The sequence below is a fragment of the Pongo abelii genome, chromosome 11 (genome assembly GCF_028885655.2).
Source record: "Pongo abelii isolate AG06213 chromosome 11, NHGRI_mPonAbe1-v2.0_pri, whole genome shotgun sequence".
NCBI lineage: Eukaryota > Metazoa > Chordata > Mammalia > Primates > Hominidae > Pongo > Pongo abelii.
The window spans coordinates 55,072,800-55,088,295 of NC_071996.2; the positions used below are offsets into that span (position 1 = coordinate 55,072,800).

Consider the following 15,496-nt stretch of genomic DNA (forward strand, 5'->3'; position numbering starts at 1 on the left):
CTCAGTAGTCCCCACTTCTCAGGAGGCTGAGGTGGGAGAATCGCTTGAGACTGGTTCAAGTCTGGCCTGGACAACATAACAAGACCCCATTTCTTAAAAAAAAATAGGTGGCAGAAAAGGATGCCAGGGAATAGATTATTATTTTGGTTTAGATTTAATGGTTAATTGAACATCATTTTGTTTAAAATTTACAAAATAATAAACTCAGCTAGCTTAATGGAATGAAAATAATAGCAGCCCTTATCTGCAAACTGAAAGTCTTTAGGTTCTTGTTAAAACTGCGAGGAAAAGATGGGACAGGACAGTCTGCTTTATTAATTTTGCAGTTTAAAATTTATTGCAATTACTGTTTATTCATTCAGGCTTCCAGAATAAAAACAAAACAAAAAAATTAAGCTACAGCTGCTTCTAATTTAAGAAACATTTCAAAAAAAGACTTCAGCTAGGCTCTGGCCAGTGACAGAAATAATCTATATATTTTTCTCTCAAAGTCCTAGAATCCTACCAGTATTACATCCTGTTTTGTTTGATTGTAAATATTGAAGGCAAATGTTTTATGTCTTTGATTCAATGCTCGGTGAGTTTGAAGGGCCCATTAGCTGACTTTTCTACACAAGCTGCTTTGATTGGCTGCCAGCTGGCCTTTGTCTTGCTTAGACACATGCTATTAAAGGTTGCTGTTCTCTCACTGGCACTCTCCCCTTTACAGATCTTAGAAACCAACCATACAGACGAGCCGATGCGGTGAGGAGAAGCGTCAGGCGGCGCTTTGATGATCAGAACTTGCGTTCTGTTAATGGTGCCGAAATAACAATGTGAACCTGAGACCGGCCTGCATGAATACAGGGTGTGCGTGAATGAAACTGCCCACATGAACTTTATGTGCTACCATTTAACTGCAGCCTTGAACACACAAAAAAATATTCTTAAGGGCTCAGATTTAGCAAACACAAAAGAATTTTAAAATGAGCTCTCCTTTCAACCCTTGTTAACAAGTGCCTAAAAATGGAAGTACCTGTTCAGATTAATCAAAGCAATAGGATTTGATTTGATTAGGTATCTTTTTACACCAGTATGTTATTGTTTTTTTAACCAAAATGTAAAGTTCTTATTAAACTCATTACCTGCCATTGTGATTGTCCCATCATGGCCCACCTGGTTTCCTGATGTTGTAAATAACATCAATGCATCTGCTGTGGGTCCTTTGCTGAGATGTCTTTGAAGGAATTTTGTTTTAGCCATATCCATCAACTTTGTATTTTACTTGCAACTTGGAAGAAGGAAAAGTCACATGATGAAACTCCTTTTGTCTATAACCAGGCCCTGGCAAAGTGCAAACAGGATGCAATTGCAGTGGCACAAAAGTCACTCAATGCTTTGTTTCCAGTTTCACATTCTGCTACTTCTGTGCTAGAGAAGGATGCCCTGTGAGAGGCACTCACCGGTGTGAATGTGGGGATACAGTGTAGAAGACTTATTTGCAGTACTGTGTTCTTCAGCTAGAGGCAGCTTTTTAAATAATGCAAGTGTATTTATTAGCATTAAAATTAACATCTCAGTAATCAGCATTAGCATTTCTGAGGACCATTATTAATTCTGAGAACAGAAATTGGTGCCTTGCAAGGAAGTTTACTAGCTCTATCAACAAGCATTCAAGGTTACATCTGCTAGCAGAGTAGTGTTAGGAACCTGGCCTTATTCTCCTCTGACAATCGCAATTTTTTCTTATTTTTTGTAAATTTGAGAAGATACACTTGGCATCGTGTATCGAGGCTAACTTGTTCATGCATTTCCCAGACTACTTATGGAGAATTGCAGTTTAAGTTGCTGAAAAGTATTAACATGGTATGAAGCTTAAATAATACGTAATGGGACTAGGCCTACTAAGCCACTGTTATTTTTCCTTCCTCTCTGGCAGGGCACTTGATCCATTCCAAAGTCAAAAACTGGACTGAAGCTAAATTTGTACTTTTCATAATATACATTCTGCTTCTGGCTTATCTTCTTGGTACATCAATATATTAATTGTAAAGTTTATTGTATAGTATTTAACCGCTGAAGTTCCTATTTTATGTTGTGCTTATGTGAACCCCTTGGTGAAGGTCCCTTTTCCTTGGATGTGTAGTTATATGATCTTTTTAAATGTACAGATATTTTGCTATAAAATCGGTGCAGTTTTTTATGGTTTTTACACTTCTCTTTAATTCCCACCTAAGCCTCTGGGTAATATTGTAAATATTGTTTTAAAATGCATCAGCCTATGCTATACAATCTGAATGTTATTTTAACTTATAGTTTTTTTTTTAATATATATATTTAACTACAAGGACAGTTTAGGGAACAAGTTACCTACCACATTTCACTTTAGTGTACCTATTTACAGAAAGATTAAACTGCCACCTGCGGGCACATTCCCATAAATGTGTACTTTAAAAAGAACATGCCAAGATTTTGTCTTTCTGTGGACTCAACATTCACTTTGATTAAAAATAGCAATTTGACCAAGTTGGACTTCCACTACAAAGCAGCTGTTTTCCAAAGTTCAATGCTGACATATATATATTAAAATAATTGCTTATTTATTAACCATCTACAAACAGACAATGTTGGCATGTTCTTTTCTGTTTGTCTATTAATGGGCCTGCTTCTTAGCAATATTAGAATGTTTTATAAAAGCAATTCATGTTACTTTTCTGGTCTTTTCATGGCATATGAGCAAATAAACTATTTACACTACTATTCTGTAATATGTCGTAATCTTTCAATGGTACAATTTAGGGGGTTTTAGCAATATTATGTAGACTTACCTTCTAGAAACAGATATATCTTGCTATTTGAACTCAGAATCCAAATATACTTGGTAAACTTCACGAAGGATTCCTCCCTATGTGAACTCTTGACCGCTTGCTATATAAAACATAGACAATGGATCTTGGAAGTGAGACTACATCTCCAAAATTGCATTTATAAACATACACCTTCTGGATAAACAACAGCACCTTTGTTTGGTGAAATGCCACAATGCCCCCAGCAGCCCCACCAAATGTTTCAATTAGGATGTTGTACAAATAAAGATAATAGGCTATGTATTAACTGCATAGTTAACCCTGCACCCAATAACCATACCAGTTGGCAAGGTACACAAGCAGTTTGGCCCCCACTGCACAAACAGTTGTAATAAAACTCCCAGTCATCAAAAGTTTATGTGTAACATTTCATATGTTCTTTTTATGGAAACAAGGAAAATTTTGAATTTTAGAATACCTTTCAAGTGGCTTAAATTTAGAGGCATATAAATTATAGTCAGTCATTTAAGGAATTATAATATATAATTATTGTCACAACTACCACAGTGTACTTTGCATTGGTCACACACAGCTGCTTACAGATTAAAGGCAATAATCTTTATTCCTCACAAGAAGCCTGTGAGGTATTTAACACTGTTGTGCACATTGGGAAACTGACTCAGCAAACTGACTTGCCCAGGGTGCAATCTAATAAATGCCTATAATAAAGCCTTAGGTCTTTTGTTCCCAATTCAGTGCACTTTCCACTAAACCAGTTATAAAATGTAAATGTGTTTGTTAGAAGCTTTATTTTATGAAAGAGAGAAAAAGTCTTGTGATCAGTAAGGATCTCTAGTTTGTTTTACCATCAGACTGGTGCCTAATGGTAAAAGAAAGAAAAATCTTTTAATATTCCACAAATTCAGAATGTTTTCAAACTCAACTACAGCAGTTAAGTTCAAATGAGGCAGACAGAGTAACATTCATCTTTCTTTTAAAAGGTATTTACCAATGACTTTGAATTAAATACTCACGTTCCCCGTTCCCCACTCCCCATCATCTAACAAACACTGAAATTCACGGCAGTGCCCAGTGGCCATCCTGACTCAACTCTGCTCTCAATAGAACGGGGCTTGATACCCAACACTGACTCTGCTTTGGTTCAACATACTGGAATCTTCTCTGTAGAATGAGGTGATTTTACACTGGAAAATAGATACACTTACTTATACTCGCTCCATAATCCACATTTTGTTTGTTAGACAGACAAGGTCTGGCTCTATAACCTAGGATGGAATGCAGTGCTACAATCTCGGCTCAGGGCAACCTCTGCCTCTCGGGCTCAAGCCATCCTCCTACTTCAGCCTCCCGAGTAGCTGGGACTATAGACACGCACAGCCACACCTGGCTAATTTTTCTAGAAATAGGGTTTTGCCGTGTTGCCCAGGCTGGTCTCAAACTCCTGAGCTCAAGTGATCTGCCTGCCTCGTCCTCCCCAAGTGTTGGGATTACAGGCACAAACCATTGTGCCCAGCCACACATACCTATTTTAATGTTTGATAAAACTCTTCTTAGCCCTAATGTATTTCCTAATTTTTATCAGAAATGTCTCCAAAGATGAATTTACCAGATTTCATCAAAAGGATTTGTTTTTCCATTTCTTTTTAAACTAATAGCCCATCTATGCCCAAGAAAAATTTGAAGCAAGAAACAAACATGTACATGAAATAAGTGATGGGTTTTTTTTTTTTTTTTAAGTCTTTTTATCAAGAAAAAGAGGAATTACACTGAGAAAACATAACGTGGGCCTCCAGCAACTCTCACAGCATAGAGCTTGCTGCCTGAGTGGTGCTTAAAGGAAAAAACTGACACAAATCCAATTTAGTAAAAGATGATACCATTTTTTCTAATAAATTATATTTATTTACAAAAGGTCTAATTTTATATAACTATGAGGTTCTTTTACATCAGAATAATATATAAACAGAGGTGAAAATCTGGTAATTACAAACACAGAAAATAGAAACCTTGTTCCCTTATTACTCACCTTTCAGAACAAGTCCTTGGCTCAGTTGTAGAGGTGGGGAAGGCCAACACCTACTGAAGTTTGCAGGCAGGAGCCCCCAAAAATGTTTATAAATAACACATTTAGATACCCTAAGGAACAGCAGTGAAGAATAGCATCAAGGAATGGCTTAGTTTGAATTTGATCTAATTCACCAGCCACTCACTGTTTCATTTGTCCACGACTAGGGGCAGGAAGGATTAGCCAGTATGAATGTCAACTTTACAAGTAGGGTAATTACCATCAAATTAACAATTACCAATCACTAGCACTGAGATGGGTTTGAACTAGATCCTACTGAGAATCACAAAAGCAGTTTTGATAGTCTTAAGCTATTATAGCTAGGTGTCTTAAAATTGAGGGTTAGGGAGAATGTGTGGGTAATTAGAGCAAAATCATCTTACTTTCCACCTCACGTTTAAGACAGCTCCAAAAAACTGAGTGCCTGACATGTCACCATGTTTCAGCCCTATTCAAAAATAGCCCAAAATGATTAGTTTTCAACTTTAAATTGTATGTTCTCACAAGTTTTGGACATGTCTGAAGTAAAAGCTAAGGTACAGTCACTAGACCTTATTTTGGGTGCACTTCAATTATGACTGTGACTTTAGTGGTGGGTTAGTATGGTTTATTGCAATGATGCTTTTTTAAGCCCTTTAATACAGATGATGGGTACCATGGATGCCAGATGAATACATATTTCAACTAGTATTTTACATTCATTCCAAAAGTGCCTATTATATGCCAGGCACTGTCCTATCCTACAAGGATATGTAACAGTAAATGAACCAGATAAATCCCTGCCACCGAGGAACTTACATGACCACCAGTTAAAGTCGAAACAATTGGAAGAGTAATGTAAGAATAAGGATGATAAGAATCATCAGACTGGTATACGCCATTACCAGAAGCACAGAATGAGATTATAAGCCTGTTAGAACAGTTCCATGAAAGTAACGACATTATTTTGCTTTCATGTAAAATGAGTGTAATTTTATGTAGAGAATGTAGGATGGTTGAATTAAAATCTACCTAACACTGACAGAAATATATACCCAAAGGAAAATAAAAAGTCTCAGATTTAAGATAGAAGGAATTAATGTACTTTGCTTCATTTTGTTTAGAAACAGTTTTAAAAGCTGAAGTTTTTTAGTTTTATAATTTACATTTAAATTACATAATATACTTAAATATCCTTTTTTAAAAAAGCATTCATCACTCCTCCCTGGGTACTATGTGATTACAAATAGTTTTCTCTTACATAGCATCTAAGCTTAAAAAAAAAAAAACTCTTCATATAAAGGGGTTACTCCTTTCTGGATGCAAAAATAAGAGTGGCTGCATAGCCAGCACTCAGCTGTAAGACCAGAAGAAAACCGGGAACATTTAGACAAATGTTTTTTAAAGCATATAACCAAATTATATAATTGAATGAAAACTGAATTACACAGTTTGAAACTGAAAACTTTCCAGAAAAATGCACACAGATTTTTTTCTAGGAGTTTTTACAGTTTCTTCATCCTACCATTAACTGATTCCCTTACTTTAGGACAATCCTTTTTCATGTTATAGCTGTACGAAGTGAGGCCCATAAGCAAAAGTCAAAAGATGACAAAGCTGTGACAAATCCTTATCAAATTTACTGGGAGGCATAAAATGCACTTTTGAAGTTGGAAAACATCAATAACTTATATGCTGAAGCTACTCTGGCTAATGATAACAAAATGCCAGCTACTATGTTGAAAAAAATGTGGTGGGACCACTGCTTTTATTTAAAAGCATTACATTATTTAAATTCACTTAGGAAGAGTGTATACTTCATACTTGATCAGCTTAATTATCTAACTTTTCATACAAATTCAATTTTCACACAAAGAAATATGAACTGGGAGAAAAAAATATTTAAAATCCTGATTCTGAATAACTATGATATTAAATGTATAAGTGAATCTGATCTAATAGTTCATTAGTATTAATGACACCGAGGGAAGACAAACCCTCAACATTTTCCTAAGACTCCAAGGCTTTAATGAAAAGTATAAATTCCCCTTATCTGAAAATAAACACACTTTCCTGTTTTAACATATTTAACTCTAATAGAACCAATATTCCAAGACGTTTCAGTTTTTACCAAATTGAAGATTTAAAAACATAACCTATTAGTTTAAAAATATTCACAGAGAACAAAATCTTATCACCTGTGCCTTCAGACTGTCAAGTATCTTTCTGGCAACTAAATCCCATTTGATGGGATCCTGAAAGGTAGACAAAGGACCACAGTCACTTAAATTACATCTTTTATGGCAAGGATGTTGCATTTTGAATTGCAATTGGTTTACTACTATGGTTGTTTTTAAGTCAAATAATTTTCATGGGTGAACTACAGGGAAACTTTATATTGTTTATATTGTAGGGATTTGCGGTTATAGTAAGATTATCTCTGTAAGAAATACAGGAATCTATTTTGAGGACATGCTAAAACACATCAATAGCTTTTTATTTAAATAGAAAAATCAAAACTTTAAAGTTGTACTTTAGAAATCATTCATGGAAGTAATTAATGTTTTTTACAGATTCTAAGATTCTTTTGTGAAACATCACTAGTATATATTTGCCAGTATCAAATGCATACTTTAAAGATTTGCCACTGACTTCCATGTCAAGTGATTGACATGATTAGCAATATTAACTCACTACAATGGGACCTCTGAAAATTGAGTCTAGACAACTCCCTGTTGCCAAAGTTACTATGTGTTTTGGCTCTAATATACAGTAGGAGACTAATCTCAAGCAATTTGATTACTTCACATTTTCTCCAAGATGAGTCTTCCTACAAGCCTGGTCATATTTCACAGCAGAAAAATGACTTGGGAGACAAAATGAGAAACAATCCCCTCACCCACCCACCCGCCTTCAGCCTTTAAAGAGCAGACATTATATTTAATTCAAACGGGGCAAAATGGGAAAGAGACACTCTGGTCAGGCCCACTTTCAAAACTCAATAGGATGGGTAAGAAAAAAACTTTTTGTTCTTCTAAATCCCAACTTGAAATAGGATCTCTTCAAGTGTACACATTAAAAGAATAACACAGATAATACCAAAGAATAGGTGCTAAAGTTTACTTATTTACTTAAAAAATCTCCTGCACTGAAGGAAAATAGTATAAATTACATTACCAACCTTCAAAAGTTAGCATGTAAAGAGTATTCTGTCTTCAAACCACAGCCTCTCTAAAATAGTCTGTAAAAAATTCATAGGTGAAAAACAAATCTAGGGACCTCAAGTGCACTGATTTTAATATTCTTAAATATTAAAAAAGGAAAGTAAACTAGCGGTGTGGGTAGGATGAAGCAAAATTTCAGGGATTTAGTACCTTTAAAATGATCATACAATTTCTTTAGAGCTGAGCAGTTTAAGTAGAAATAAATACTAGTACACACTAGAAGAGAAGGTTTAATAATTGATAAAAATGTACAAAAATATTCAAATCAGAAATGCTTTAGAATGTGTACCACGAAGTCAATACTTCTCAGTGAGTAGGGAAGGCAAAATACTTCCTCAATAGCGGGGAAAAAAAAGCAAGAGAAAGACTGAATTTAGAAAAAAAAGACAACTGTTAAAGAAAATGTTTAACTTTTTTTTTTTTTTTTAGACAAGGATATTGCAACTATCACTTAAAGTCTGGTGGCACATTCTTTAGTAGGTCCTTAAGGCAATATATTTAAATTAATTTACAATTTGATTTGATGTTAAAGTTTTTTTAAACATCACCTCAAAATAGATGCTCAAAATAATGCCCTCACAATAGCCTTTGTAAAATGTATTCAGATGTTTGATAAAAAATAATGGTGGCTTTATATTACAGTAGTGCTCATTAGCACCACTATAATTAAGGGTCTACCAAGTTTCCAGCAAAACCACCTGTTTCTTAGGAGTTTCACCATAAAAGATCACATTGGCTTTAACCAGTTGGGTAGTGCACAAAAAAGCAGTTTTTATCAGTTGCTGGTGCTTTTTTTGTACTACTATATTATCAAAAAATTTTTCATTATATCTTCAAAATCCAGCTTCTATAAAGTAAATCAAATCACCTCATGACTTAGATTTTAGAACAAAGTAGAGACATCTGCAGTTATCAGTAAATTGCCACCTTTAATCCATCCTACAGTGCCCTGTGAAAGGGTCACAGAAAGACAGTTATGACTGTATGAAAATATGATTCTTGATACAGAATCAAAAGTTATTTTCAATTTCCTTTGCTTTTATAAAGTCCACGATAACAATACTTAAATGCACTTTTTTTCCTGTGATATAATTAAAACCCAGTGTTATTTCAGTTGAACTTAAAATAGAGTCCCTGGTCTGAATCAGACTTTAAATCATACTGTAAACATATATTTGGTATAATTTATTGATCATCATCCAGTTGCTCCAAAAGGGTTCTTCTGCGCTTTTCCAATTCCCCTTCACTCAGTTCGCTGCCAGAAGTATCCCAATTACCCTGAAAAGACAGTGATTACAATTATAGTTGACATCAGTACTCAGAGGTTTATGGGCTGAGCCTTTGAAAAAAGAATCCAGTAGCTATATAAACTCTCCTCCAAAGAAACACATTTCACAGGGTTTAAAGACTGTGTGAATATGAAGCAATATTTCCATTTAATGGAAGCTAGGTATTCATTTCCTAGATAATATATTCCTTGCTAATTTTTTTTTTTTTTGAGACGGAATCTTGTTCTTGTCAACCAGGCTGGAGTGCACTGGCACGATCTCGGCTCACTGCAACCTCTGCCTCCTGGGTTCAAGCAATTCTCCTGCCTCAGCCTCCTGAGTAGCTGGGATTACAGGCGCCTGCCACCAAGCCCGGCTCATTTTTGTATTTTTAGTAGAGATGGGGTTTCACCATGTTGGCCAGGCTGGCCTCTACTCCTGACCTTGTGATCTGCCCACCTCGCCCTCCCAAAGGGCTAGGATCACAGGTGTGAGCCACCACACCCGGCCTATTCCTTGCTAATTTTGTAGCTTTCCCCTGGTTCCAAAAGTATTATCACAGAAACAGAAGTAGTATGCTTTAAGCATATGGATTCCTGTGCCAAATAAATACACAAGACTTATGAGGAGGACAAGATTTAGGCTGAACAAACAAAAATAATACTGCACCGTAAGACACAACCTTTGAAAAGTGGATAGTTCACATATCGTCCTCTTTCATTCATTCCAGGGATTTCATTTAACCCACCATAAGCTGCTAGAAAGTACAAAGGAAGCATTCACTCTTCACTTACGATGTGACTCAGACTCACCTGTTTCAGCTCTAAAAAAAAACCCACCCTATACCAACGAATCAGAATATCCAGAGATCCCTAATAGGGTTTTACCTACATAGTTTATGCTCTCCAGTGATGATTCATAGGCATTTACCCTTGCTAAACCCACAGCATTTGCATTATTAGGCTCTGTCATTCATATATACATATATTTGAAAAGGACTAATTATGTAATCTGTTATTGAAATACTAACTTTGGCTTATATTCTCCTCTCCTATTTATTTGCCCTTCCTCCACCCCAAATCAGTATTTCTAAAAGTTACCGGAATTGCTACCTTTTGAAACAAAGGATTTAATAACAGTGACAACTGTAGACATCTGTAGAATCCCAGATTTAGTCTCTCACTTAAAAAAAAATTTGAAAATTAGGTAAAAAATGTCCAGTGGCACTTCTTAGTGACCATATCCTTTCTTAGTGAGTTAAGGCTATAGTTATGAAATGCTACATTTAGAAAATATCAAATTTAGGAGAATAAAATCTAGGATCATTCATGACCAAAAACTATGATATTGTGTGAAATGTACTTAACTGAATTTTCACTGTTTTCTTCAATGGTAGCACACCTGGAAAAAAGCCTATTCTTTCAACACCATCATGGTTTAACCACAGAATCCATTTTTGCATTTTGAAAATACAGGCATGAAACAATTCTAAATACTTACAGAATCCTTTCCAGTCTTTTTCTTAGGCGATTTGTGTTTTGATTCTGATCTTTGTCTAGTTCTGTCTTTTTCACTTTCCCGATCTTTTTCTTTTTTATCCTTCTCTCGCTCAGCATCAGATTCTGGAGAGTCCTGTATGAACAGCAAATAACAGGTTAGCATTTTGATGAAGATACCATTCTTATATAGGTAATATTTAAGAACAGCTATGTATAACAAGTTATGTGTTCTTAGAGAGATGAAATAAAATGTGAATTGTTAACCTCAAGGATTTAGTAAAATTTACCCAAGATTCATGGGGACAGCTTTCCCTTGGGAAGGATAATATTCTGAAGGATAAAATACCACTCATGAGACTTACTACCACATAATAGATGTGTAATATCTATTATGTAAATACAGACAGATACTACATTTCTCACCAACTCAATATAATACTGGTTTATATATGTACATAGTATACTGCTGTTAGCTTTAACACATAAGGCAGATAGCTGTATTAATAAAATTATTTTCTTGAAATTGCTGAGTAGGAATTATTTAAAATTTAATGTTAGTGCTTAAATGGTTCTTCATTAGATATGCACAAATTCAAATAAAAAAAAATGTAATTCAACAGGTTTGTGGTGATACCCAGGCCTTCAGATTTTGAAAAAGCTCCTTAGGTGGATCCTAATGTACACCTAAGAATAAGAACTACAAGAGTAGAGTGGTTGTTTTAACATTTAAACTTGTGGTTCCCAAGAACAGCTGCAATCTACACATACACACAAATATACATACATACACAGAGACACATGCACACACACGAGTCTCTTTTCTAGAAGATTAATTTTAAAGACCAGGATGGGGATCCTAACACTGGTGTGTGTATTTTTTCAAAGCTCACCAAATGATTTTAACGGAAGATTAAGGTGAAGAGCAACAACAAAACTCTTAAGTTTATGTGCCCACCTGAACTGTCCTGGGCTGCAGAGAACTAGATAGAAAAAGGTTCTATGATCTCTGAGGAAGTTAAGGGCAAAAGCCTAGGTGAAATGTAAAAATTAGCAGCTTGCTTACAGATTTATGTCTCCTCTTCTTACTTTTCTTCTTATGCTTTTTTGACTTTTTATAACTTCTCTCTGAGTAGCATAAAAGGATAAAAAGTGTCAGACTTTGAGTATATCAGTGTCAATGATTTAATCAAATAAATAGAAATGCTCACCAGACTCTGCACTAGAAGAATGTTCTGAAGCAGAACGAGACTCTGATCGTTGTCTTTTTTTCTTTGAATGGCTATCATCATCATCTGAATCTGACCCCTAAAAAACACAAATAATTTCATTCATAATAATGCTAAGACTTTAATACACTCATGACACCATATAATAAATTCCCTTACCGATCGAGAACGGGAACGTTTCCTATGATGTTTTTTAGATTTCTTAGAATGTTTCTTGTTCTTTGAATGATGATGCTGACATTCATGCTACGGGGACAAAAAATTTCAAGAATTTATACTTACTGTAGACAGACTGTAAAGAATCTTTAAAAAGCTACGGAAGTAAGTTCTTAGAGTAAAACTCTACAATATATAGAAATGTAATCCCTTGAAACTGCGAAGAATTGTCACTTAATTTTTTTTTTTCTTTTCCTTCTTGCCCATCCTATACCCACTTATTTAGACATCTAAACAAAACAATGTTAAAAACTGTTAGTAGAAAAAGTAGGGCTTTTTTTGTTTTTGTTTTTTTTTGAGACGGAGTCTCGCTCTGTCACCCAGGCTGGAATGCAGTAGCGTGACCTAAGCTCACTGCAAGCTTTACCTCCCGGGTTCACGCCATTCTCCTGCCTCAGCCTCCCGAGCAGCTGGGACTACAGGCGCCTGCCACCACACCCGGCTGATTTTTTGTATTTTTAGTAGAGATGGGGTTTCACCGTGTTAGCCAGGATGGTCTCAATCTCCTGACCTTGTGATCCGCCCGCCTCGGCCTCCCAAAATGCTGGGATTACAGGCGTGAGCCACTGTGCCCAGCCTGAAAAAGTATTTTTTAAGAAGGAGAATGGTGTGGTTTAGAAGAAAAGTGTAATATGCAGTCACAACTGCTTTTAATTACAATGAAATACAATGACACTCAGACATGGTTTTTGTGATCAATCTCGCTTTGGTCAGCAAGTTAGGCCAAGCACTAAGATAAAGAACAACCTGAGAGCCATCCTTGAATTGAGATATATAAGGTTGATGTCAGAATAAATGCAAAATCTGCTACTCCTCTTTCATTTCTCCCAAGGAGCCATTTCCTTCCTCCTCAAACAAGACATCATTAGACATCCTTATGTTGTCTTTGTGGATTTCTACTTATTAAAACAATTACTAGGAGCAGTGATGGGGGGTGCTACAGTACAAGCTCCTTGCCCCTAAACACTTCTATGGCTTTGAGAATAAATTCTACCTCAGTTACAGAAGTGGAAATGGAAAATCTGGATCTCAGAATGGACTATTCTCCTTTTGATCTCACTGAATGCTAACCTACCTTTCTTTAATACCTCAAGCCCCAGATTATTAAGGCCCCAAAATCTGAATGTGTTCAGCCCTTTACCACCTAACTACTTTACCCCCAGTATAGATCATGAAACAATCTGTAGACTCTTGAACTGGGGTAAAATAGGTAAGTCACTATCTACAGCAGAGCTTCTCAAAATTAAATGTATATTTTAATGCTTGGGAATCTGGTTAAAATGAAGAGTCAGACGCAGGATTTCTGCCCCATGGGGCCTAAGGTTCTGCATTCCTAAGAAGCTCCTAGGTAATGCAGATGCTTCTGGTCTGCACTACATTTGGCACAGAAAAGATCTAGAGGCCCAGCATGGTTGCTCACACCTATAATCACAGTACTTCAGGAGGCCAAGGCAGGAGACTTGCTTGAGGTCAGCTTGCCCAACATAGCAAGATCCCATCTTTATAAAAACAAAAACCAAAAAAACCCCACAAAAAGCCAAGTGTGATGGCACGTGCCTGCAGTTCCAGCTACTTAGGAGGATCATTTGAACCCAACAGTTCAAGGTTGCAGTGACCCATAACTGCACCGCTGCACTCTGGCCTAGGAGTGGATGGATGACAGAGACCCTGCTTTAAAAAAAAAAAAAAAAAAAAAGGCCAACAGGACCACATCTAGAGGCAGCTGTGAAACAATATAGGGCCTATGCGAGTACATGTTACAGAAAAAACTGTGGTTAACATTGTATTAATCAAGAACAATAAATCAAGAAATAGGAAATAGTCAATTTAGTGACCTTCTATGCCCATTTACAATGCAACACTATAATATTAAGACATACTAGTTTTTAGCTTATAAAGTATTAGCTACTCTAAAACTGACAGCATGGCATACTTGTTAAAAGCACTGACCAAGGTCAACATGCCCGGCTTCCAACCCTGTAAGTCACTTTACTTCTCTCTGCCTTAGTTTGTTCACCTATTAACTTCACAGGCTTATTGAAAGGATTAAGTTCATAAATCTAATATACATAAAGCAATTAGAACACTGGCCCACAAAGGCATCGAATACTATTATTCAATAATTATTGGTCAATTCAGCATACTTACAAGGGCCTAACTGAAACTGTCATCAAAATACTTTTTTTTTTTTTTTTTTTTTTTTTTGAGAAGGAGTCCCACTCTGTTGCCCAGGCTGGAATGCAGTGGCATGATCTTGGCTCACTGCAACCTCCACCTCCTGAGTGGCTGGGATTACAGGTGCCCGCCACCACTCCCTGATAATTTTTTTGTATTTTTAGTAGAGACAGGATTTCGCCATGTTGGCCAGGCTGGTTTCAAACTCCTGACCTCAGGTGATCAGCACACACCTCAGCCTCCCAAAGTGCTTGTTTTACAGGCGTAAGCCACCGTGCCCAGTGAACCTTACCTATTAAAGTGACCTGAGATGTTATTGTTTCATTGCTTATTTTAACAAAAACTTACCATTTATTCCATTATTTTCCAGAAACTTTCTTTTCTACACAGCTAATGTGGTATAATACCTCAAATGTGCCTAAAAGCTGTTTTCTATCTGCTTTACAAGAAAAATTTTAAGTTTTCTTTATTAGTCAATCAATCCATGTGGCTGCCAAACTGCTCAATTTCTAAAACTTTCTAAAAATACAAAACAAACAGTCTTCACATACAGATCTTTATATTCCCATGGAAACTTATAGTTTCTTTCACGTAAAAGCAGTTTTTATAGAAAAAAACCATTCTCTAACTGTCCAGGTAAGTACATTTGTATAAGAGCAATGACTATTAAAGTAACATACTTTCATCATTCTAAGTTCTTCAATTTGTTTATATTTTATATATTTTGTACATGAGAATTCTAAAATTACCTCAAGCACATGCATAAAATCTTTAAATATTCGTTTTCTTTCAGATTCTAGAGTTATGTCCTCAAATGCTGGCTCTTTTACAAATCTCTCACGGATCTGAAAAATTCAGATACAAAATAAATATATGAATACCAAGAAAAGTACAATAATACATCTAAAATAAATCATAACAGCAAGTGAAAACTGTGATGAATCAGTCCCCTTAAAGTCCATTATTTCCTCCCTTCAAAAGTCCAAACCATTCTTTATAAATATTCCTAAACATAGAGTCAACAGCTGATTTAATGC

General features: G+C 35.8%; 2 protein-coding genes across 19 annotated transcripts in view; one reads left to right on the forward strand and one right to left on the reverse strand.

The window, feature by feature from the left end:
• FMNL2 (formin like 2) overlaps positions 1–2,739 on the forward strand; it is a 313,912-nt gene extending 311,173 nt beyond the window's left edge. For 7 of the 9 annotated variants that reach the window (XM_054548880.2, XM_054548876.2, XM_054548878.2 and 4 more), the window contains one exon: positions 710–2,739. In XM_054548880.2, the coding sequence (XP_054404855.2) occupies positions 710–819 (110 nt within the window). In that variant the 3' untranslated portion in view covers positions 820–2,739. The remainder of the gene's footprint in view (positions 1–709) is intronic. The other 2 variants (XM_054548877.2, XM_054548879.2) reach the window with 1 other exon arrangement.
• A 5,550-nt stretch (positions 2,740–8,289) lies between these two features.
• PRPF40A (pre-mRNA processing factor 40 homolog A) overlaps positions 8,290–15,496 on the reverse strand; it is a 61,862-nt gene continuing 54,655 nt past the window's right edge. For all 10 annotated transcript variants that reach the window (XM_054548885.2, XM_054548884.2, XM_024243823.3 and 7 more), the window contains 6 exons: positions 15,209–15,304; positions 12,228–12,314; positions 12,051–12,147; positions 11,906–11,967; positions 10,844–10,975; positions 8,290–9,353 (listed from right to left, as the gene is read on the reverse strand). In XM_054548885.2, coding sequence (XP_054404860.1) covers positions 9,261–9,353; positions 10,844–10,975; positions 11,906–11,967; positions 12,051–12,147; positions 12,228–12,314; positions 15,209–15,304 — 567 coding nt within the window. In that variant the 3' untranslated portion in view covers positions 8,290–9,260. The remainder of the gene's footprint in view (positions 9,354–10,843; positions 10,976–11,905; positions 11,968–12,050; positions 12,148–12,227; positions 12,315–15,208; positions 15,305–15,496) is intronic.